The sequence below is a fragment of the Danio aesculapii genome, chromosome 3 (assembly GCF_903798145.1).
Source record: "Danio aesculapii chromosome 3, fDanAes4.1, whole genome shotgun sequence".
NCBI lineage: Eukaryota > Metazoa > Chordata > Actinopteri > Cypriniformes > Danionidae > Danio > Danio aesculapii.
This window is the reverse complement of record NC_079437.1, coordinates 23,254,324-23,280,884: the sequence shown is the minus strand read 5'-3', so window position 1 is coordinate 23,280,884 and position 26,561 is coordinate 23,254,324. Positions and strand designations below refer to the sequence as shown.

General features: G+C 39.5%; 1 protein-coding gene across 2 annotated transcripts; it reads right to left on the bottom strand.

Moving 5' to 3' along the window:
- On the bottom strand, nucleotides 1–26,201 carry pdgfbb (platelet-derived growth factor beta polypeptide b). 2 transcript variants are annotated; one of them, XM_056453412.1, is made up of 7 exons: nucleotides 25,329–26,201; nucleotides 18,419–18,515; nucleotides 15,910–15,972; nucleotides 14,494–14,687; nucleotides 11,707–12,595; nucleotides 3,372–3,515; nucleotides 1–985 (listed from the first exon to the last, which is right to left on the bottom strand). In XM_056453412.1, the coding sequence occupies exons 1-6, from the start codon at nucleotides 25,395–25,397 to the stop codon at nucleotides 3,385–3,387; spliced, it is 1,443 nt and encodes a 480-aa protein (XP_056309387.1). In that variant the 5' UTR covers nucleotides 25,398–26,201; the 3' UTR covers nucleotides 1–985; nucleotides 3,372–3,384. The 2 variants fall into 2 exon arrangements, with proteins under 2 accessions (XP_056309387.1, XP_056309388.1); XM_056453413.1 differs by having other exon boundaries at nucleotides 1–981.
- Between the last annotated feature and the right edge of the window lie 360 nt (nucleotides 26,202–26,561).

The following is a 26,561-nucleotide window of genomic DNA, read 5'->3' as shown; positions in this document are numbered from 1 at the left end:
TTAATGGTTAGTGTTTCAATTTTATTCTATGTATAAAAAGAGTGCAAATTCTGCACAATCTGCAATGTTTAGTAAAGATCCAAAACAGATCATCTGTACATGAACATAAAAAAATCCACATTTTGGTCTTCGTGGTGAGAGCTTTGTAAGACTGTGATGAAATGCCGGCTTGCTGTGAACAGAATAGATTTACAAAAGAATAAATAATATTAACGAATAAAACCTTTACTGCTTTGTGTTATAAAGTAGCACCTTTACACTCTTAGAGGTATAAGGAATTAATTGAGACAAAAACGCATTTCCTTGCTTTATCCTGCATGAACTTCCAGTGTTAAGAATTGCATCAAAAATAGCAAATGATACTGCAAACAACTTAAATTGAAGGTAGTTTGTGTTTTTGACTGGAAATATATTATAGTACAAAGCTGTCCATACTTATTCCGTCTCTGATTTAGAAAAGAGCAGATCATTTGAGCAGATTTCATTTTCATAATACTTGATCAGGGTGGAAATATTCATTTACCAGTTAAAAATGAAAATGGCAACCACTTTTTAGAGGGATTCAAAGAGAAAGGTTTGTCTCTTAATGTAAATGATTATGCTAAATGTAGTCTTTTCAGATCGTTCACTCCCACCTTTTTACAATCTCTGTTCTGCATTGGCTGTCACTGCATAATAATCCCACAATCTTACACTCAGTTCCTCTGTCCAGTGTTAAAAGGTGATTCATTCTTCTCTTGTTTTGAACTTCCTGCTTTACATGATTCCCCATTTTCTTCTTGAAGCTAGAAGAATCCTCTAACAATCCTCCATCTTTTCCCTCATGACTTTAAGTGGAAGTGGATCAGCAGGGTGTGAGAAGCGAGAATGGCTTGGCTGCTGGTGTTTTGTGAAAAGTGATTAGTGCCATAACTCTTATTGTCCCTGGACACACTGATTACATAAATAAGATATGTCTGTGAGATTGATCCATCTGAACATCTATCTGAGAAAGAACAAAAGAAAGACAGTTAGCAGACTGTACTGAATACCATTACCTTTCTTGACTTCCTATGTTGTCTATGAAAGCCTGTAGGCTGACTTTTATTTAAAGACATTTTTACTTGGGCAATCAATATGATGAGACATTTAAATACACTCCAATGAGCCTTTCTTTTCATTTAATGGCACATAAAATGAATGCTAATTTTCAAAATAATCAAAACCAAAAGTGCTATTTTGAAGTAAAGCATCAATTTATCATGAAAGGAAATGGGATTCATTTAATTAACATTTTACCTATGGCCACATAGACACAGCAGCTAACTTCAGTAAACAATTGGATCTTAATCTTGTTCTGGATGTTAGTATATTAGTGCAAAATAAATGGAATCAAAGAATGAAAAAGGACATCACTAAAGTATATCAGGGCATTAAATCGTTTATGTGATGTAATGTGTAACAATTAGGCAAAAACAAGCAATACATTGGTGGCTGCAGTTCGCTTAATAGCCATCACTAATAACAAAGGGTTCTGAATTCTGAACACTCACTCACTCACTCCCTCACTTTCCTCCCACAGCAGAATGAACCAGCAATTACTCTGGAACATGTTTTACACAGTGGATGCCCTTCCAGCCACAACTCGGCACTGAGAGTGCAACCCATAGTGCTGGGAAACACCCATGCACTCTCCCTTTCACACACTAAGGCCAAATTAGTTTATCTAATTAATCTATGGCTGCATTCCAGTCCATTTTTAGATACACACTATCAAACTTCCCTTTATATTATCTCTCAGAGGTATCCCCGTTGACATTTTGAAGTGCGTTCCACTTCATTAAGGGTGTTTTCACACCTGCCTTATTTAGTGCGGTTGAATAGCGCTAGAGTTCATTTTCCCTCTAGGTGCGGTTCATCTGGGCAGGTGTGAATGTAGCCATCGCACTTGAGTGTGCACCAAAAGCAGACCAAAAAAAGCGTACTGAGAGTTCCTTGAAGAGGTGATCTTGGTACGCTTTCAAACAAACCCTGGAGCAGTTTGATTGTGGTGAGAACATGATCTGAACTAAAACAGACCCAACCGCAAAAAGTACTGCACTTTTTTGGAGTAATCCAGCTGCCATAGTCCTATGCGCTGTGCATTATGGGATGTGGAGGAAAAATATTTGTTGACAGCGTTTTACCAACAATTTTAAACAGAGCGAGAGAGGGAAAAACATTCCCCGATGGATCGTTGGTAATATTTCTGGAAGATGACCATGTCGCAGTTTAGCTAAATTAATTCACTCGTCCTCCTGAAGTGACTTGCGATGCGCCTTCGCCATTTGCAATGCATTAAAACATTGTTTTTCAGCTGCAGCCGTGCTTCATTCTCGAAATCCATAGTTTGTCTAAAGAGATACAAAGTATATAGTATAGGGATACAATCAGCCAGCGCAGTCGTCCCTCCGTAATAAAAAGCCTCATTTTGTGTCTGCCGGTTTGTTTACTTGCTGGAGTTCCATTGGCATTTTCCCACATGCTAATTCTGACCAATCGAAAAAGCAGTTTAGGAAATATGTTTAATAACATCTGGCCACTGAGTTATGTGGATTTTGTCACATGACTTTGATACATAGACATCGATTTTGACAGAGGGAGCGAGTCAGCTTCATATGTCCACTGCAGCACCGATATGTCCCAAAATACAACACGACTGTGAAGTCACAACAGTGTAATTCAGTGTAACCAATAAGCGAGATAAGCAGCAACTTAGGGCTCTGTGGAATTAATGAACCAATGCCAATAAGCCTATATTAATCATATAGCTATTTTATAAATGTTCTATCATATGTTGTAAAATCTGTCTTTAACCATTAAGATTTTAACGTTATTACTTTTTTCAGAACCGGGGGCCCTTATGAATAATGGGACGTTCCTACTGTACTGCACATGCGTGAGGTATGAACGCTGCACAGACACTGCCAGTCTGCCATCGATCAGAGTAGAGCTCAGGTAGAGGTAGGTAGAGTGTGCAAGAGTGAGAATTTTGAGAAAACGTACAAATAAGACAAACAAAGAAACGTAGCTACCTCCACAATACTGCTTTCTGTTTAGGCCCCCAAATCACTAAGTCCACCCCTGAGTGTAGTAGCCATTGAAGTACATCCTAGGGAATTCGACGGAGGGAAGTTAGCAAGTGAAGGGCATAAAAATGGACTGAAATGCAGCCTTTATGATGTCTTTGGTGAAACTGAGTGCACACATAAACACAAGGAGAACATGCAAATTCCTCACAGAAAGGCCTCCTGATCCAGCTGGGACTTGAAGCTGTTGCTGGGAGCCAACCTTGTTAACTACTTAGCCACCATGCTAAGTCTACAAACAGTACCTTTAGAAAAATACCTCACCTTTATGTTTGTGTTACATTAGCAGAGCTCTCATGGCAGATTTGCTGATGCGATTGCGCTGTTTTCTCCTCCTTTTTGGGGGCTGAGGAGGAGGTCTGGGTGGTTTGTGTGGAGGCTGATGATGCAGAGGAGGAGATGTTGTTCCTGTTTGCAACATAAATAATCAATTTTAGTGTGATCATGCAGTGTTGTGTGATATTGTTCAGCTGTTTTAAATACAATCATGCTAGTCTTATTAATACACACATTAATGGGTTATGCATTTGATATACGCCAACTTAACAGCACAAGTTGGTGTGGGCGTAAATGTTACTTCCTCTTCCTGTTGTTCATGTATTTATTCAAATACATATGAGAGACACTGGCTATTGATAAAATCAAACTGAACGTGGTGAAAGCGTGCCCCGGTGTGCTCATTCCTAAAACACCACTTACGTCAAGTGGGTAATTACAACTGACAAAAGCACAGCTGAGAATGAGCAGAGGAATTTCCCTCTTCAACCTATTCTTAGTGTAAGAAAATTTACCTTTTCAACATACTTTATAAATTTGTGGCATATGTTTCTGACATGTGGATGAAACATGAGTCAAGATAACTCACAAGGTATAAGCACTCAGAACATTAATTCAACAACAAAAATAAAACACTGTCAACTATTTGCAAGAAATGGCTTTGCTATCTCAGAGGAATGTGTACCTTTTTGACTAAGGGCCCTATCATACACCTGGCGCAATAAGGCGCAAGACGTGTTTGGCGAGATTTGTTGTATTATGTTGTATCAGACCACTACAACCCTAATTTTCCTGCTTTGCACCACGTTGTTTAAATAGTAAATCCATTTGTGCCACTTTGTGGACTCATGGGTGTGCCGATCTATAAAGGAGGTGTGTTAAGGCGCATTGTTGGCACGTTGCTATTTTGAAAAGCTGAAATAGAGTACACAATTGTCCAGCTGAAAGCTGGTCTAAAGTCTAGTGCAGAGCATGTTAGTTGCTTAGTACACACAGGACATACAGCAATACACACATATCTTTTCAAATGAAAAAGAATTAAAGGATTAAAATATATATATTTTTAAATTATCTACCTTTATCTCGGCGGGCTTTTTCAACTAATTCATGACAATTTTTCATTTCTATAATGTTATTATTAGTAATAGTATTATTTATTATATGCATATTTTTATTTGTTTTAATAAAAGCAGGTTCAGATTTGTCCACCTGTCGGGTTTTGAAGACATACATTATGCATCACCATATTGGGCATAAGAATAGGATGTGTATTGGTATATAACTCAGTTTGTGACCACGCTTCATTATTATTGTTCATTTATTCATTTGCTGGAAATTATAACACAATTTAGAAATAGTTTTGAAACAAAACTTTGCACTTAACAAACAAAGTTAAATATGTAGGCTAATGAATGTCTTCATTGGAGTGCGTATAACACAGTTTCCTTATTCACACAAGTAAAGGAGTAAAGTAAAATGTAAAAGTTAAATAAAAAAAAAGTAAAGAGGCCGAATGGAGGAGGCTCGTTATTTATCCTTGCACTGCAGTTGGTCTGTTTAACTGTTTTCTCGCTAGTGAAGCATTCAGTTTTTCCACTTACAAAGTCTACCATGTAAATAGCAAATGCGCCATGGAACAACGCAACTGACTCTTAAAGGGAATGGGAGATCAGACTCTGATTGGTTTAATACACGTTATGCTCAAAACACACCAATAACTCAATAAGAGAATAAGCACAACCCTGTAAGACCATGCGCCACAGCGCAAACTGTATTATTCCATCTTCAAAATAGCAAAAGAAGATTCAGACACGGCCTTAATGCTTTTGCGCCATACACTTTGCGCCTTGATCATAAAATAGAGCCCATAGTGTCTAAATCTTATGAATTAAATTGATCTTATTCACAGAGTTTGTAATTTTTTTTTATTACCCAATGATGGGTTGGCTTAGGGGTGGAGTTAAAGGTCATACCTCCTTTTAAAAATTGTAAATTTTAATAAAAACTAAATTGTATAAATTAGCATGAATTGTTTATCCATCCATCCATTCATCCATCAATTCAACTATCTCTTATGACAGTAGTAACCATCTAGCAACCTAGAACACCCTATAGCAACCACATACTGTCCACCAACTAATTTAACTGTAAAACTTCAAGCTAACCCTATAGACTTTCTAAAGCTAACATCAAATATTAGTGCTTTTAAATCTAGATTTCATCTAACAGACAAATCAATAATTTACACTCATGTGAATTATTTCTATAAAGTCCTTTTTTGTTTTTATATCTGAGCCTATATGAGGTACTTTCTGTATCTTAAAGTAAGTTTAAAGCAAAGCCTGTCATGGTACAAAGCTGAGATGTTCATTTAGAGGACCACTAGCATATACAGTTGAAGTCAGAATTTGTCATGGATTGGTCAGGCTCTCACGACCCCCACTCACGAAGATCACCATCACCTGACTTCTAATGAGCACACAGCTGCATCACATTCACGAGCACCAGATAAAAGCACAGCACTCCAGTCGCTCATTGTCCGGGCTCGTCTCGACGAAAGCGGACAACGGAGCGACCACTCAGCGTAGTCATCCTCAGCTAAACAAACGATTTACTTACCTGTTCTCTTTGTATTCCTCCTAGTCTTCCTGGTCCTCCCGAATCGTCCTGTCTTCCAGTCCTTCCAAGTCTGTGTCATCCTCTGTCAGCTGTATCTGGTGTGTGCTGTCCATCCTCGTGTATTCCTGTTACCCAGCCACGGAGGAAAAGACCCCAACATCATTCCTGATCCTCCTGGCTATCCTTCATGTGCTCCTTGTTGTCATTCAATAAACACCCTAACGTTTCCTTACCTCTGTCTCCTGTCCGCTTCATAACAGAAGCCCGGACCCATAACGACGACAACATGAGCACCCTCGATCACTTTCAAGAGCTGGTGGACCAGTTGAAGCGGATTCTACAGCCACCAGCTCCACTTTCCAACGCACCACCAGCACCGAGCACTTCCGCCTCCACAGTTCCTTCTTCGGCCCTTCCTTCCAGTCCCATGGCCCGACCAGCGCCCTACTCAGGCGGAGCGGGGGAGTGCAATGGTTTTCTGTTACAATGTTCCCTCATATTCGAAATGCAACCTTCTCTATATCCCACAGATAAGTCAAAGATCGCCTACATCGTATCACTACTCTCTGGACCTGCACTTAAATGGGCTGAGACGATCTGGAACCAAGCCGGGCCGGTCATGAATTCCATCACTACCTTCACGGAGTATTTCAAAGAGGTGTTTGGACGTTCTGATGGGGAAGTAGCCGCTGGAGAGCAGCTGTATCATCTAAAGCAAGGTACTCTATCTACACAGGAATATGCTCTCCGGTTTCGCACTCTAGCAGCTGCAAGTGGATGGAATGAGAGATCGTTGTTGACCACGTACCGGCTCGGCTTGGAACCCACTCTCCGAATCCAGCTGGCCACATTAGATGATACAATGGGTCTGGAGAGATTCATCCAACATTCTCTCCGATGTTCCGATCGTCTCCGTTCCTATCAACAGGACACCATCACCCCCTCGTCTGCACTCCTCCAATCGCCTGAGTCAACAGCCTCTCCAGAACCAGAACCCATGATAATAGAGTCTGGAAGACTGACATCAGCGGAACGACAGAGGAGGCTGACCCGGGGTCTGTGTCTATACTGCGGTGTCAGTGGACACACCCGTATGGAGTGTCCCCTTCGTCCCATTCGGACTTCAGTGAGTGTATTCAGTACGAATATTGAACAATGTAAACCACTTACTACCACCGTACAAATAACTACTGCCTCTATTTCTCTCCTTGTCACAGCCCTCATCGACTCCGGGTCAGCAGGGAACTTCATCTCCCAATCCCTCTGTCGTCAACTCCACCTCCGTACTGAGGCGTCCTCGCATATATACCAGATACAACCGATAACCCAGTGCACTCGATCTTCGACCCGTATCCATCGACAATGCGAAGACATCCTTCTTCAAGTGGGGCTGTTACATCAAGAGAGGATTCAATTTCTGGTTCTGGAGGGTGCAAATATGGACATCATTCTAGGGCGCCCGTGGCTGGTGAAGCACGATCCCATCATCTCTTGGGGCACAGGAGAGATAAAGAAATGGGGATCTGGATGTACACCTACCTGTTTTCCAAATCTCCCTCTTCAAGGTCGGAACCCCATTTCTTTGTTTGCAACATCGGTCGAGAGCCCTCCTGAGAAGCAGTCTATCCACATTCCTAAGGAGTACAGCTCCTTTCATGATGTCTTCTGCCCCAAGAGAGCTTCCCAGCTACCGCCGCATCGGCCATGGGACTGCGCGATCGACCTAGTTCCAGATGCCCAGTTGCCAAGAGGTAGGATCTACCCGCTCTCGCTTCCAGAGAATCAGGCAATGGAAGATTACATAAGGGAGGCTCTGAGTCAGGGGTACATACGTCACTCAAAATCACCAGCCGCCTCAAGCTTCTTCTTTGTGGCCAAGAAGGACGGAGGGCTGCGTCCATGCATCGACTACAGGGTCCTAAATAACGGTACAGTAAAATACCGATATCCCCTTCCTCTGGTACCAGCCGCTTTGGAACAGCTCCGAGAAGCTAAAGTCTTCACTAAATTGGACCTCCGCAGCGCGTATAATCTGATAAGAATACGTGAGGGGGACCAATGGAAGACAGCATTCGTGACCCCTACTGGCCACTATGAATATGAGGTCATGCCTTACGGTCTGGTCAACGCCCCCTCCGTATTCCAAAACTTCATTCATGAAGTCCTCCGGGAGTTTCTTCACCACTTTGTAATAGTGTACATAGATGACATCCTCATTTACTCCCGGAGTGAGGCCGAACATCGCCAACACGTTGCGGAGGTCCTACACACATTGAGAGAACATCACCTCTACCTCAAAGCGGAGAAATGCTCATTCCACCAGAAGTCGATTCATTTCTTGGGATACATCATTGATCAAACCGGTATACGTATGGATGGGAAGAAAATTGAGGCTGTTCTATCCTGGTCAGAACCCACTTCCATTAAGGAGCTCCAGAGGTTTCTTGGGTTTGCTAACTTTTATAGACGGTTTATCAAGGACTACAGCAGGATTACATCACCTCTCACTAATCTCCTCAAGGGTAAACCCAAAGGACTGGAGTGGACCAAAGAAGCAGCCGCAGCCTTCCGCCTTCTTAAGAAGGAGTTCACAAGGGCCCCACTCCTGACTCATCCTGACCCAAATCTTCCTTTCGTGGTGGAAGTGGACGCATCCACCACCGGCGTCGGGGCAGTATTATCTCAACATCATGATACACCGCCCCGACTGCATCCCTGTGCCTATTTCTCTCGGAAGTTGAGCCCGGCGGAGCAGAATTACAGCATAGGAGACAGGGAGCTGCTAGCAATCAAGCTAGCCTTGGAGGAGTGGCGTCACTGGTTGGAGGGAGCCAAACATCCGTTCCAGGTGATCACAGATCACAAAAACCTCCAATATATCAAAGAGGCCAAGAGACTATGTCCACGTCAAGCCAGATGGTCACTTTTCTTCTCACGTTTTGATTTCTCCATTTCCTATCGTCCAGGACCCAAGAATCTAAGAGCAGACGCTCTCTCTCGTTTACACGAGCATCACGATCATGAAGAACTCCCAACGAAGATTCTTCCCGAACACATCTCCATTTGTCCGATCACCTGGAACGCTCCTCCAGTCGTTGCCACTCCGGAAGCCCCTGCTCCGCCGGGATGCCCTCCTCATCGGCAGTTCATACCACCTGAACACCGGGTAGATCTGATCCACTCCTTACATACCTCGCTAGGCACTGGACATCCAGGGATCAACAATACTCTCTCGCTAGTATCCCAACGATTCTGGTGGCCAAACATGGCAAGGGATGTGAGGCAATATGTTCAGGGCTGTAAGGACTGTGCCCAATCCAAGAACCCACGTCATCTACCCGCTGGAAAGCTCCATCCCTTGCCGATTCCGAACCGTCCCTGGTCACACCTAGGAGTGGACTTTATCACTGATCTCCCTTCGTCAGAAGGTAATACCTGTATTCTAGTCATAGTAGATAGATTCTCAAAGTTTGTCAAACTAATCCCTCTGAAAGGTCTTCCCACAGCCTTTGAAACAGCCGACAATATCTTTAATCAAGTCTTCAGGTCATTTGGTATTCCAGAAGATATTGTGTCGGACAGAGGTCCACAGTTCATCTCACGTCTATGGAAAGCCTTCTTCAAGCTCCTAGGTGTGGCCGTCAGCCTCTCTTCTGGATATCATCCCCAAACCAACGGGCAGACAGAGAGGAAGATTCAGGAGGTGGGACGGTTCCTGAGGACCTTCTGCAGTGGTCACCAGAGCTCCTGGAGCCAGTATTTGGGCTGGGCAGAATATGCCCAAAATTCACTGCGGCAACCCTCCACCGGACTCACGCCATTCCAGTGCGTCCTGGGCTTCCAACCACCGCTCTTTCCCTGGGATGGCGAACCATCTGATGTCCCCGCAGTGGATCACTGGTTCCGGGAGAGCGAGAGAGTCTGGGACGAGGCTCATCAACATCTGCAGAGGGCAGTCCGTCGAAGCAAGGTAACCGCCGATAGAAGAAGGTCTGAAGAACCCAGATACACACCCGGACAAAAGGTGTGGCTATCCACCCGGGACATACGCATGCGACTGCCCTCTCGCAAGTTAAGTCCCCGATTTGTTGGTCCCTTCACCATCGTGGAACAGGTTAACCCCGTCACCTACAAACTACAATTACCCTCTCACTACCGTATTCACCCTACATTCCACGTATCACTCCTGAAACCCTATCACGATCCTGTTCTTCCCTCCACAGAGCCTGACCACGAAGAGGAACCCCCTCCTCCACTGCTCCTAGAAGAAGGAGCCGTCTACGCAGTGAAGGAGATCTTGCGTTCCCGACGTCGTGGTGGCCAGTTGGAGTACCTGGTGGACTGGGAAGGGTACGGCCCCGAAGAAAGGACATGGGTTCCCAGAGCTGATATTCTCGATCCTAGTCTCATGGTGGAGTTTCATGAGAGCCACCCTGAGTTCCCAGCGCCTAGAGGCAGAGGGAGACCACCACGGCGTCGGAGGTGTCGGCCCTCAGGAGCGGGCCCTGGGGAGGGGGGTACTGTCATGGATTGGTCAGGCTCTCACGACCCCCACTCACGAAGATCACCATCACCTGACTTCTAATGAGCACACAGCTGCATCACATTCACGAGCACCAGATAAAAGCACAGCACTCCAGTCGCTCATTGTCCGGGCTCGTCTCGACGAAAGCGGACAACGGAGCGACCACTCAGCGTAGTCATCCTCAGCTAAACAAACGATTTACTTACCTGTTCTCTTTGTATTCCTCCTAGTCTTCCTGGTCCTCCCGAATCGTCCTGTCTTCCAGTCCTTCCAAGTCTGTGTCATCCTCTGTCAGCTGTATCTGGTGTGTGCTGTCCATCCTCGTGTATTCCTGTTACCCAGCCACGGAGGAAAAGACCCCAACATCATTCCTGATCCTCCTGGCTATCCTTCATGTGCTCCTTGTTGTCATTCAATAAACACCCTAACGTTTCCTTACCTCTGTCTCCTGTCCGCTTCATAACAGAATTATTAGCCCCCTCTGTTTATTTTTTCCCCAATTTCTGTTTACCGGAGAGCAGATTTTTTTCAACACATTGCTAAACATAATAGTTTTAATAACTCATTTCTAATAACTGATTTATTTTATCTTTGTCATGATGACAGTAAATAATATTTGACTAGATATTTTTCAAGACGCTTCTATTCAGCTTAAAGTGACATTTAAAGGCTTAACTAGGTTAATCAGGTTAACTAGGCAGGTTAGAGTAATTAGGCAAGTTATTGTATAACGATGGCTTGTTCTGTAGACTAAAAAATATATTGAATATATATATATATATATATAGCTTAAAGGGGCTAATAATTTTGACCATAAAATGTATTTTAAAAAAAATTAAATCTGCTTTTATTCTAGCCGAAATAAAACAAATAAGACTTTCTCCAGAAGAATAAATATTATCAGACATACTGTGAATGTTTCCTTGCTCTGTTAAACATCATTTGTTAAATATTTTGAAAAGAATAAAAAAATCCAAGGGGGGCTAATAATTCTGACTTTAACTGTAAACCAAAATCATACACTGAAGACTGCAAGAAAGAGCCACCCTTACCAGTTGTTTTCCCATTCCAGTCAGCTCAAACACGCTAACAACACTATGGACAATATAGAATTGATAATTTCTCCAGACAATGACAAAACATGCATGAATGGAGGACCTTATATTATCGGTGCCTTACCTGTTCGTTGTGTGGTTGTATAAGTGTGTTGTTGTTTGTGATGGAGCTGCTGTAGTTTTTCGTCTGGCTGTATATTGGTCTGTTGCACTTTGAAATGATGTTTGTGTTTCTCTTCATCTAGGAGTTTGTGCAAAAGCAGAAGCTCTTCCGCCTCATCCACCTTGACCTTCTCCACATCTGTAGTCTCACCTCTCAGCTTATGACCACTCTCCTCAACAGGCACAAACACATCTCCTCGATTCTGATTGGCTGTTTCTGTGGCATTGGAGTCTGTCCGATTCATCATTCGCAACTTTTCATTTTGTTGCGTTAGGTTTGACTGGTGCTTAAAAGTCTGATTGGTCGATTCTGACGCACCATTGTTAAATTCTGAAGTCTGATTTATTATATTGTGGTTAGTGTTATTTTGTGATTCAATCTGTGTAATGTTGCGCAATAGAGAATCTGTTTCTTCTTGTTCAGTATGATTGGGAAGAGGAGTCATCGTTCCCTGTGTTGATGTGTCATTCATGAAACTGTGTTTTCTTACATCCACAGGGTGACGATGATGGCTTTTACCTCCATATTGCGTTTCGTTTCGCGTCCAGGCATCGCGGCCAAAATGAACATTGTCTGGTGATTCGGAGAACCTGTCTTGGGGCAGCCAGCTGTGGCTGAGCAGGTCCTCCAGGTTTAGCCTCTGATTGTGTTTGAGTTCATCCCTGCGATGGAGATCGTCTTTGGGTCGACTTTTCTCTGAACGGTCGCGTGCGTCTTGTTTCTGGCCAGATGACTTCCGCCGATGTGCAGGTCGAGGAGCAGGCTGACAACGACACTCTACATGATCCAGGACAGAGACCACAGCCTTATCGTAAAGCGGACGCTTTTTCACATACTGTATCTTCATCACCTGAGAAAGAAGAGGAGAGGAAATCAAAATGAAGAATCAAAGACCAGCACATAATCATGAATATATGATGATTACTAGGGTGTTTAAAAAATAGCATGTCACAATTAATTTTGGAAACTGATTACACGCGATTTAAATTATATTATCTGATTCTAGAAACCAAGTACTTGCTATTATATTTTAAGGTTACTTTAATATTTATTAAATGATTATGTTAATAAAAGAAAAAAGAATTCTATGTGATAAATGAGTTAAAAGTAATCTAAAAGCATATTACACACAATATCTACTCTAAGAGATTAATATAGCACAAATATATCAGAAATACAAATACTATGTGTGTCTACTTCATCAAAAATAAAAGGTTTAAATTTTGTATAAAATAAAAAATGCTGCATCAAATGTGGTAAATAATGGTAATTATTATTAATAAATATGATTCATCTAATAAAATAATAGAAAAAAATTATATATGTATTTGGACCAAGTCTGTAGAATGGCACATATTTACTCACCGGACACTTTAATAGGTACACCTGTCTAAGTGCTTGTTAGTGCAAATTTCTAATCAGCCAATCATATGGCAGCAACTCAATGCATTTAGGCATGTAGACATGGTCAAGTACGATCTGCTGCAGTTCAAACCGAGCATCAGAATGGGGAAGAAAAGTGATTTAAGTGACTTTGAATGTGGCATAGCTGTTGGTGCCAGACGGACTGGTCTGAGTATTTCAGAAACTGCTGATCAACTGGGATTTTCACACACAACTATCTCTAGGGTTTCACAGAGAATTAAAAAAGTGAGAATATCCAGTGAGAGACAGTTCTATAGGTGCAAGGTTTAAGCTGATAAAAAGGCAACAGTAACTCAGATAACCACTTGTTACAACCGAGATATGCAGAATAGCGTCTCTAAATGCCCAATACATCAATCCATGAGGCAGATGGGCTACAGCAGGGAAAGACCACACTGGGAGCCTCTCCTGTCAGCTAAGAACAAGAAACTGAGGCTACAATTCACACAGACTCAACAAAATTGGACAATATAAGATTGGAAATACGTTGCCTGGTCTGATGAGTCTCAATTTCTGCTACGACATTTGGATGGTAGTGTCAGATTTTGGCATCAACAACATGAAAGCATGGATCAATCCTGCCTTGTGTCAACGGTTTTGGCTGGTGGTGTAATGGTGTGGGGGATATTTTCTTGGCACACTTTGGGCCTATTGGTTCCAATTAAGCATCATGTGAACACCGCAGCCTTCCTGAGTATTGTTGTTGACCATGTCCATCCTTATTTGACCACAGTGTACCCATCTTCTGATGGCTTCTTCCAGCAGGATAACGCGCCATGTCATAAAGCGCAAATCATCTCAAACTGATTTCTTGAACATGACAATGAGTTCACTATACTCAAATGGCCTCCACAGTCACCAGATCTTTATCCAAAAGAGCACATTTGTGATGTGGTGGAACGGGAGATTCGCATCATGGATGTGCAACTGACAAATCTGCAGTAACTTTGTGATGCCACCATGTCAACATGGGGCAAAATCTCTGAGGAATATTTCCAGTACCTTGATGAATCTATGCCACGAAGGATTAAAACAGTTCTGAAGGTAAAATGGGGTCCAACCCGGTACTAGTAAGGTGTACCTAATAAAGTGGCCAGTGACTGTATTTTGCATCAGAGTGCAAGCATCTCTGTACTTTTAACAAATATATTGTTTACAACTACTTTTTATTAATTGTTTATCATGTTTTAAAATTAACAGCAAATTTTTATATAAATTATCATGACAGTATCAAATCCTGTATTAAACTAAATTATCACATCAGCACATTGTAACACACCTTAAAAGCCTGCACCTGAATAGAGCATGTGTATGTCTGTGTACCTGTAGGTATCGTGTGTGTGTGAGTACAGGAACACACTGCAGGCTCTTGGTGTTACAACAGCCTGAGCAGCGCTGCACCTCCACACACGGAGGCCACAACAGGAAATCTGCATTGCTGCGGTCCAGCATGGAGCGCGTGACCTCTATGACCTCAGTCCTGACCTTACAGATGGCTTGTTGAGCAGGCTGAGCGTCTGCAGACAAACACAGAAACACACAGACAAATAAACAATATGAACAACACACAGCTATGAGAGGAACTCATTTATATTTATTTATTCATTCATTAATTTTCTTTTCGGCTTAGTCCCTTTATTAATCAGGGGTCGCCACAGCGAAATGAACCGCCAACCTATCCAGCATATGTTTTACGCAGTGGATGTCCTTCCAGCCGCAACCCATCACTGGGAAACATCCACACACACCCATTCACACACATACACTACAGACAATTTAGCCTACCCAATTCACCTATACCACATGTTTTTTGCCTTGTGAGGGAAACCGGAGCACCCGGAGGAAACCCACGCGAACACTGGGAGAACATACAAACTTCACACAGAAACGCCAACTGACCCAGCCGAGGCTCGAACCAGCGACCTTCTTGCTGTGAGGCGAACGTGCTACCCACTGCCACCCACTCTCTCCTAGTTTGCTCCTCTCTCCACCTTGTTCCACTAAAAAAATGTCTTATTTCAGAAAGTGCTTGTTCAGCATGCATGAACAGTAATGCAATTGTGCTTGTGTGCGTTCTTCAGATTCTCTACTACATCATGATTACTGTATCTGGAAATAATGATGATCTGACAGATTTGCTGACTTTGAGATTGTTATTATGATGAGGAGGAACTGAAAATTGAACTCATACCCTCACACACAATCCTTCAAGTCAATAAAATACATGATAAAAGTGATAATGTGCTCTAAATAAATTGTAATGTAGTCACCATTAGTCCATCAAACACACTTTTGAGGGGAATAAACCTACAAATGGCACATATTTATTGTGGTTTGTGAACATTAAATGGACAAATCTCCCATAAATGAAAATTACCTCTACTTTACTCTGCTTCTTTATTCTGTTGAACACAAAAGATGACATTTTGAAGAATGTTCTAGCACTCATCGACTTCCATAGTGCTAAAATTAAATAACTATGGAAGTCAAAGTGTGCCAGCAATCATCATTTTTCAAAACATCTTCAGTGCTCAATAGAAGAAAGAAACTCAAATTGGTTTTGAACAAGTGAGTAAATGATGGTAGAATTTTCCTTTTTGGATGAACTATTCCTTTAACCTGGGATAAACATGTGTATTTTAGCACTCAAAATCACTATTTAAATAATAGCAGCCTTATAAAGTTGAATAAACAGATAATACAGAAACAATTGAGAGGATGAAAGAGAAGTGAACTGACCTAGAAGACTGCGCGGCAGACGGTTGCTGGAGTCATTGTCATGATGGCTGTCAGGCTCGACCTCTGGTGAACAAAACCACAGCAACTTTTAAACACCCCATAGTGAATTAGTAGTGACAATACATGAAATCAGCAAAGTACAATGGCAGACCCTTGTGAGGAAATGCAACACCACACACTGGTTAATATAAGAAGTTGCAATCTTCTCTTTGAGACACATCAAAGTGAATTTGCTTCTCAAACAAGATCAAATGTAGGGCACTTAATTTTGCAGTGGAGATGTTGGGATGGCTGTAGGTTTACTAAGTGTGAAGTGGATTTAATCCTGACACCAAATCAGAGAAGACGTTTTGCTAAAGATGAGTGAAATGTTATTTTTATTAAAGATCATGAGAGCACTTGAATTATAAAAAAACACACACACAATAGCCAATAAATTATTTCATGCTGACTTTGTGATGCTCTTTTTGACAGTCTACAAGGTTGTACACATACTATAGCACTGTACACATAACTGTATAAATGATGTCAAATAAAGCTCTAGGTAATGTGTCTGCTTAAATGTAAATGAGGACGGTATACATAGTTAGTTCAAAGTCAGAAAGAGCTTTGTAATATGCATTTAAAAGGCAGTCTCTTTGGGTTGATGTAGCCCAGGGTCATAATTAACATTTTTATTAAAGGGCAGTATTTGCCTTTAGGAATGTCAGAGGTATTTTGAAACTTTATCAAAACACATTACAAATGAGCTACATGTTCAACAGCATTATCTCTAAAACATCAAATATGTTTATTTTCAGAGAGTCAGTGAATCTATAAATTAGGCAATGAACAGTAGCTGGTTATATGTCAGATAGAAAACAAAGGGCTAGTTTTATGTTTTTGTTGTTGCTTTTTATATATATATATATATATATATATATATATATATATATATATATATATATATATATATATATATATATATATATATATATATATATATATATATATATATATATATATATTTTATTTTATTTTATTTTATTTTTTTTTTTCTTTTACAGAATTTCAGTTTCTATATTTCTTCTCAAAATAGCTCACAGATCATTTAATATGCTTTGTTTTAAATGGCTTTTTTGAAGGTGGGTAGAAACAAAATCAGGTTGTTTTCTTTTGTCTCTCTTAAATGTGTATTGGTCCTCACCATGTAAAAGGTGACAACACACTATTAAATCCAGCTCAACATGGCTTCATTGGGTGTTGTTTACATCCAAAATTTGAAGAGAGTTCAGAAATACAGTGCTTATTTATATAAAATACCTTCCTTTGGAGGTTACTTTGCAACTTGATATGTTTTTCATGCTCAAAAATGCAACGTTAAAGAATTTGTCAGTGACATTTATATTTAGTCATTTAGCAGATGCTTTTGACCAAAGCGACTTATGAATTGAGGAGTCATAATAGTAACCTTTTAATTCCTTGGCCATTTTGGCACTTTATATGTCATTTTCTGCCAAGAGGCCTAGTGATGAATATACTGTATGAAAGATTCTTGAGAAGACAAATCTTTATCACTGCAATTTTTTCTTATTTTCTAACTTAAGAATATTTAGATTTCCAAAAAATTTTCTTATTATTTTTGGTAATATTGTTCTTAAGACAAACATTTCACATTCTTGAAAATAATGCTCTGAAAAATCATTTTAAATAACTTAAAGGGATAGTTCACCCAAAACTGAAAATTCTGTTCATTTACTTACCATTCACTTAAGCACAAACCTGACTGAGTTTATTTTTTCTGTTGAACAAAAGAAAGTTGTTTGAACAATGTTGGAAACCTGTAACCATTAACTTTCACAATTTATACAGAGGTTTCCAACATTTTTCAAAATAGCATATTTTGTGTACAACAGAAAAAAAACTCAAGTGTAGGGCCAGTCAGAATCTGCGGACATTTTTTGCTATTTCTGCAGAGAATTTTGTAAATAATCTGTGGATTTATGCAGAATGATTTTGTGAGTATCATAACCAAACTGTTTATATGAAATAAAAAATAATACATGTTTAACTTCTATTTAATGTTTACAATGTAAATCCAATTAGATCCACTTAAATGAATCCACCTAAATAAATCACGCACAAATCCATGTGGGCCTACTCATAAGTTTGAAATCACTTTAGGATGAGTAAATGCTGAGTAAGATGATCTTAAGAACAAATTTCAGATGGTGAATTTCATTTGAAGAATTGCACTTAATGCATAATGTATAATTAAAAGGTTTCTGCAAAATATGATGTACAGCAGGGGCGTAGCAACCAGGGGGGACGGGAGGGATACGTCCCCCTCACTTTTAGAGACAGACCATTTAGAAACAGGTGATTAATAATTATATGAACGTATGATCTCATACAGCTGTCCCCCCCACTTTTAAAATGTCCGCTACACCCCTGATGTACAGTAAATGAAGAACGAGTGGTGCATAAGATCTACGAGATGTGACTGATTCAGAGCTACCTATGGATTTACCTATGGATTCAGGGAAGAGCAGAAACTGCAGGTCCTGAATTGAAGACACAGATCCAGCCTTCACCAACTCAACCACAGCGGCCGGCAGAGGATCAGCCTGCAAGAGAGAGGACCAAAAGACTGAAGCAAACATTCACTACAATCAAATACAGGTTTGTTCATATGGTTTCAAAGTAGTACAATTCAAAAGGTTGGGATCAGTAAGATAATCCTAAATTAATACTCTGTCAGTAAATATGCATTAAACGATCAAATGAAACAGCAAAGACTTTCTGTTTTTCAAAGAAATTCTGTTATTCTGAGTCCCTATTAATAAAACAATATTGAAAAAAACACAAGCTAAAAATCTCTGATTGGTGGAATTTCCTATACAGCATGATGGGTAATGCAGTTTGACTTCCACAGTATTTTTTGTTCCTACACTGTAAAAAATATCTGTTTTCTGTTCATTTACGGTTGTAAATTGCATTGTGGGACCTTAATCTCTGCTCTGTCGACTTTTGATGTTGAAAATTCATCTCTGCAGTTTAGCAAAGTGACTTTTATTGACATTTTAATAGTTATTTGAAATAATATAATGTATAAGAAATAATATAGAGAAAAATAAGTCGGTAAAATAACATAAAATGTACTGGAAGTTTATTACAAAGTATTTGTACCGTAAAATACAACACCAACCCAGACAATATATCAATTTAAAATATTAAAATTGTTCATAAAAGTCACTTTTTCTAACTTTTTATGGTTGAAAGTTGTTGGAAGAAAGATCAAGTTGTCATAATGCAAATCAAAAGCATCAATAAACAGGGAAAAATAAAAACATAAATTACAAAAAACTGAAAACTGCTAATTTACAGCTATTTTTCACAGTGATAGTTGCCAATGGCTGTTTTTTAATGCATGTTCTTCATATTTTGTGTTCAACAGAAGAAAAAAAATCATAAAAGTTTAGAAGTGCTTGAGTTTTTCCTTCTGAAGCTGAACTGATATAATGCACACATGCAAAAGCACGTGACTATGTTGTGTGTTGCTGTGGGTGACAGTGAAACAGAGCACTATGGATGCTGGTTTGTCTCAGGGTGTCAATGCAGGTCTTGGGGACACAATGGCCCTGTTCATCCAGCATGTCCAGACAGGGGCCACTGACCCTCGTCTCCACCATCTCATCTGGCAGCATTTATGCAGGACACAGGAAAGAGGTTAAGAAGGAAATGGGGGATGGAGAGACGGAGAAAAGGTGAGTTTGAGGAGGAGATGGATGAGGCAGGCTGCCGGAAGGATGGAGTATTTCACTAATCACCGCGATAAGGGAAATCGGCCACATTACTGGCTGCTGATTCAGATGGATTGGCTTGGGCAGAACAAACGCAGGAATAGGAGCGTGCCAGGAGTTAAGAGGCATCCTAAATTTGCCACACCTCCTGCAGAGAGCTTATTATTGAATAGAAATATATGAATGGTGAATCACTGGTGTAGTTTACACTCTTGGGAGAAGCACAACAATCATGTTTGAATAAAATGCATAAAACTTGTGAATCACAGTTTTCCATCTATAATTTTTTCATCACATTCTTAACTTAAAAAAAAACTTCTACCACAGCATTGATACAACTCAGTCCCTGTTTACACCTATAGCATAAAGATCATGAATAGACGAGCGAGGGACTCTCATTTACACCTGCCTTTTAAATTGTGTCTTTTCTGATTTTTTTTTTTTTTTTTGAGTGTATAGGGTCTGTGGGTGTGTATGTAGTTTTTTTATCTAATCCTTCAATTATTCATCATCTAATAATGTCAAAGAAGCTTGCACAACATTCACTTAAACAAAAGCCATTAGTTACTTTATTAACTTTACATACACGCAACAAGATGACCTTCCCTAAAAAAGTGAATAAACCCATTGTAACTTAATTGTAATATTTGCTCTTACATTTACAATAAATTACTGGCTAATAATTGCATTACTTTCACAGCAAGATACTGTATGTAAATTCACAGTAAATTACTGTGAGGTACTTCAAAATGACAATAATTCTGTAAATATTTTTAAATATCAAAAAAAGTGCCTGTACTAGCATAAAAGTCCATGTGTATGAATAAAACATTAGCAGTGTTTGAATTCCTGTAACTACAGTGCAAAAGATATAGGCCTTTTTACAGTAATTTGCAGTAAAAATTTAACTGTAAATCCTGTAACGTGAGATTAATGTAATTTACAGTGAAAAATTAGAGTAACGTTCTGAAATTCGGGAAATTTATTAGGCCCAATTTTAACCCTTAGCCCCCCACCCCCCCTTTTTACAACAAACAAGCTTATGCTTTAATACATTTATAACAGTGTTCGTGTTTTACCGCCATGCAAACGCTCGAATACCCTGTCTAGTGGCTGAAAATAAGCTTTTTACAGTGTCTGGTATAATGTTAATATTGTTTTTGTGTGTTTACATATATGAATATGGCAGTTACAATTACAATTATCTTATTGCCACATTATATTGTTATAACATAATATATGTCTTCAGTGATTTCCTGAAGATAAATACCAAAAAATAACGCAACTGGAATAACTACAGCAGTCGCGATTGTCAATCTCATATGAAGCAAGAGATCGCAATGACATATGATGACGTGTGCAGGTGTTGTAGCGCTGTCTCATTTCTTAGGGGTACATTTTGAAGCCCTTTCCCCTTTACACTCTGTTTCAAGGGCCATGGGGAAGGGGTACAAAAATAGAATTGGGCCTTAAAGTGTGGAATTGTTAAATTGACTTAATCTTTATAAATATGCACAGGTAATTTACTTGATTTTGTTTTTAATTTTTATCAAACTTACAATTTTGTAGACAAAGTTTAAACCTCTCTCTTTAGAACGCTTCAACATGCACACCAGTAAGTAAAGAGAGTAAATGCTTGCTGTTTGAACAGATTCAATCACATCAGCATTTACAGCTTGCGAAACCAAACGAATCGATTGTGCTTAAGTGGTCAAAAGTTTGCACGCTCAAAACATTTTAGACCCCTTAAACAACTGCATTAAGTGTTGCTGACCATCCGGGCATATAACAACCCTATGATTCATAAACCTTTATAATAGGTCACACTTACAGTCTAGATTGCTTTATGGCTACTCAGTGTAAATATACAGCACCACACTTACACACAAAAAAACACAATGAACATACAGACACCAGATGGCGGACTAAAAACCCACACAATCAAGAAAAGTAAAGAAAAGAATAGTAAAGAAAAAGATAAGAATAGAATAGAATAGAATAGAATAGAATAGAACAGAATAGAATAGAATAGAATAGAATAGAATAGAATAGAATAGAATAGAATAGAATAGAATAGAATATTTGTATTCCTCACAGACTTTCATTTCCAAGTACAGTAGATTTAAGTACCATTTACATAATATCATTTTCAACTGAAATTGGAAAATATTTGGCACTTTGGTACTTAGCAGTTGCCTTTTGAGGCCTGACAATGCAAAAGATTGAAAACAGGTTTCTAAGGACAGGTTTTTGTGAAGAAAAAAAACCCACAAAAACACAATCATGTCTATGTAAACACAACAAAAAAAAAATTGGGGGAAAAACAGTGAGTACTTGACAACTAATCAACAATGGTGGACTACAGATTCTTATGTGTGCATGCTCAAAGTGATTCTGTTTGAAGTAACAGCTCCAACTACTGGCCTGGCATGCAGAATACTTTGTTTTTAGTTGGTTTTGAATTTGTAAGTGTATCATTGCTGTGTTAAAGTATTCTAAAACATTTCTTCTAAACAAATGATTGACATCTTTATTTTACTTAACCTGTACCCCATTTTTGAGCATTTTCCAGAAAACGACTTACCCAAATAAAAATGTCTGTGGCTCTTGAACCCTGTTGTCTATGTTCACAAGTCTGGTTTTGTTTGAAACTAGACATTGGCTATTCAAAACAAATGATTGACATCTTTATGTAGTTACATAATAGATTAAACTGACAAAGTTTTCAGACTTGGATATTATGAGCAAAGTTTGAGACATAACTCTGATCTCTGAATAAAGAAAAATTCTGAAAGAAAGGTGACCTTTTTTTAAAGAAAAACTATGAACGGGACATTTTTTTCTCATTGGGAAAGATCTGAAAGCAGGAACTCAAACTCGAGATTTCTGAAGAGAATTTTCGATATTTGTAAGCACACTAAAGTTATCGGCACCAACAATAAATGAGAAATTTTATCAAGAAGTCTTTCATTTGATCTAGCTACTGGCTATAAGAAATATATTTTTGCTAATGTACATTAGCAATTTTCCTAATGTAGAAAAGTCAACATGTTTACTCGGAAGTTGACATTTTTATTTAAGTTTTATTATTAGAATTTTATACGTAAAATTAAAAATGTAAAAATAAATATGAATGAATTGCAGCCTTTTTCATATTCTTTCACCAAAACCGACCAAAGCACTGGTGTGTGATGGTTGTGTTTGTTGCTTGATCACCAATGCTGAACCGCACAACCCCTGAGCTCTCTCCCAATATCATCAGAGAGCGAAGGATTCTGGGATTGTGGAGGAGTGATGGAATGCACAGCCCATGTTGGGGAGTAATGATACATAATTACACATCTGCTGACAATGCTCTCTCTCTCACTCACACACACAAACATGTCCATATCTTTTGACACATTCAAATATGCACAATTATCAGTTTGTGGACCTGCAGGGAAAAAAAAATACAGCGTACATGATTGTTTTTTCTTTTTTATCTGTCAATGAAAACATATAATCCACTGAATGTGAAATTCTTGTCTATTTTTACCTAACGGGATTTTTCCATCCAAGTCACACGCCAATAAAAAGATGAAAAATTATGTTCTTACATCGGGGAACTCCCGAAAAAACACATCTTAAAGCTGAGAGGGATCATAATAACTGCTTTTAAATAAGATTTGATCTTCCGTTTCCTTTCGAACAATTATTTACATTCATTTTAAACATTAAAATTTAATCACATCCTTCCATGCTCTAGAAGATCTGCATATTTCAGACATGATAGATAACAATTCAATCTCTTATGATGTGTCACAATCTCTGACTTCTAAATAATAGGTTGTGGGTGCTGCAGGGTCACAGAAATGTCATATTTTGATTAAGTGCCTCGTGCAACACAACTGTGATGGTCAAAGGAAGGGCAAACACATTAAAGCCTGCAGATCCTGGGTGCTAAATGTCAACAATCATTAAATTACAAGCTTCTGGAGCCTTCAGGCATCAGCTCACAGAATCATTCAATACAAGCGCCCATGAAGAATCCTTCATACGGCTATCTATGGGTGATTTATGATTTTGTGGGATGCCAGTGGTTACACCACAAGACTACAGTAGACAATCGTGTGGCAGTAGAAATATTCACAAGAGCTTTGAAGCACTAGGAAGAAAAAACAACACTGTACACACACAGATGCTCTCAAACAACTGACAAAATAATGGTGTCACCCAAAATAAAGACAGTAAAAATAAATACTGTCGTTTCAATTCTGCATGCTGTTGATTCTTGCATGAAATACAAAAGGATTTGTTTTATAGACTCTTCATGCATCAGTAAAAACAAGTTTTCCACCATGTTCAGTATTCTGAGTCATTCGATTTGAAAGGATATATACAGTATCTACATGCCAACAAGTCCTAAAAACATACTAAGGTTTTCCCAGTAATTCTAGCATTTAGATGACAGTGCTGTCAAAATGATGCTGTTCAGTGCATGTCGAACCATTAGTTGGCAATATCACTTTGTAAGGAAACACTAAGCACTAACACTAATGTTTGTAGACAGAACATAAAATACACATCATGTCACCTTTTTCACTAAACTGCATTTTGTTTTTTACACAGAGCGAGTAGCATTTCTAAAAACTTGTACTCTAAAACTGAACTTTGCACATTCAAATGCCTGTGTTTTCAGACCATGGTGTTGAGTAAACACCTCCTAAGGCTGGGTTTACACTAGAGCATTTTCATTTTAAAACACTCCTCAGCCAGCCTTGTGTTTTTACTGTGTCTCAGAACTATATGGCATCTCTGTCCACACTAAACAGCTTAAAGCCCAAACATTCATGCTCACTGGGCATGTGCATATTTCACTAGCATCCATACTTGCATATGAGTGAATCTTGATGAATCAAGGAACAATATGCAGTTATACAGAAGACTAGTCAGGGAGTGATTTTGCATTGCTGCATCTTCCTATAATCTGTCTATATTGAAGGGGAACCACATTTCCAAACTAGTATGGGGTCTTCAGTGTTTTCAAAACACTCAATTTTTGTAAAAGATGGCAGAGTAGTGTGGACGCCAGGTGTAACTGTAACAAAACTTAGGAAAACTGAGCTGACATTCCAGACTATCACACTCAGAGCTGTTTGGTTGTGAATTCAAATGAATTACATGAATACAATTCGGTATCTTGATTAAACCAAACATTTTTCTGGACACCTTAAATAATTATCAGAAGCTGTCATTTAATTGGCTAAAAGCAAATAACCTTTGTTTCACCTTAAAAAAAAATCAGTTTTACCTAAAAAAAATCTTTAAATGTTGTGTGGAACGAAAAACCCACCTACAGATGGCCTGAGGGTGAGTAAATTAACAAATAATATTCACTTTTAGATGAGCCTCCCCTTTAATTAATACTTCATGACTCCTATGAACGATCATCTTGCATGCATTAGTCTTATTTTATTTGGCCATTCACCATGAACCTTTAAAGTAAACAAAATTGGAGTAAATGATAACAGATAATTGACTATGTTTTAGGTTTCCTAAATCAACTGTGCATTCATATAGAGTTAACACAACAGGAAACACTGAACTCTCCCTGATAGCAAGTTGAGATTGATCAGAAAGATGATGATTGATTCTTACCTCCGCACTGCAAAACCGCAGACACGCCGCCGCAAGTACCGCGAGAAGAAGCGGGATCCGCGACCTCATCTTGCTGCCGTGCCGCTGCGGGGCTCCGCGGGACAGCGCGCATTTAGAGAGAGAGACGCGCACGAGACGCTCAACACCGGGGCTCCACTTAACGCGAGCAAATATCGGCTTAATTAAACTGCACTTTGAGTCTCTCAGCGGCTCTGCAGGCTCGACATTCCTCTCAGTGCGCAAACATTCAAATTGCCCTCCACGGCAGAATGAGTCTCTTTTCTGAGGAGCAAGTGGCCCATTTGAAGTCCTTTGTAAGCAGTTTGCGGATTAAAGTGAAGAGTCTTTTTTTCCCAAGCCAAACACAAAAGTCCTGGATTCCTCAGCTGGCGGAATTTATTTACATGGTCCAGTCCAATAAAGGCGACTGGTATTGTGATATTAGGCCTATCTAATAACGGTCATCTAAAATACCTGTTCAGTTATGTCTTGTAAGACAACCTAAATTGAATGACAAGCCAAACAAGGCTTTATTTATATTTATATATTTTTTCTTATAATAATAAAGTACAGTGCGCGTGCGATCCTTTTGTTTACAAAATTCTCTCCAACTATAAACTCCACATCACTGTTGATAAAGTTGCCTTTAAAAAGTTATATATTAAAAGGTCTTTCCAGTCCAAGATGCTCCACGTGTGCACGAGGGTGCCTTCGTCTTCGCATTGTCTGTAATAAAATCGACATTAATGTTATGATAAATATAACTCCCGGTGATGCAGTTTTCCTTATCGGTGTCCAGCGCGTGCGCAGCCCCGCGCGGTCTGTCTGTGCGGTGCTGATTATGGGACTGTGGCGCTGAGGAGGATTCCAGGGGTCTGTATGTCGACTCTTATCTTACCCTCCCCTTAAAGGCAGAACTGCAGTCACTGAGACAGAGAGAGAGAAAGAGAGAGAGAGAGAGAGAGAGAGAGAGAGAGAGAGAGAGAGAGGATGTGAGGCGGGTGAGGAGGTGCTGAAGACAGAATGTGGAACTTACACTAATGGTAGAAACATCTTGTGCATGAGAACATACATCATTTTATATGTTTCTTATTAATAAAGTTAAAAATATAGCATATAGCATAACATTTTCATAGTTTTCACACTGAAGTTTTTCCTTTGAAGGGTCTTTTTTCTGTAAAACACAAATGGATATATTTGCTAAATCTTCGTGCTGCTCGTTCACTCAAAATT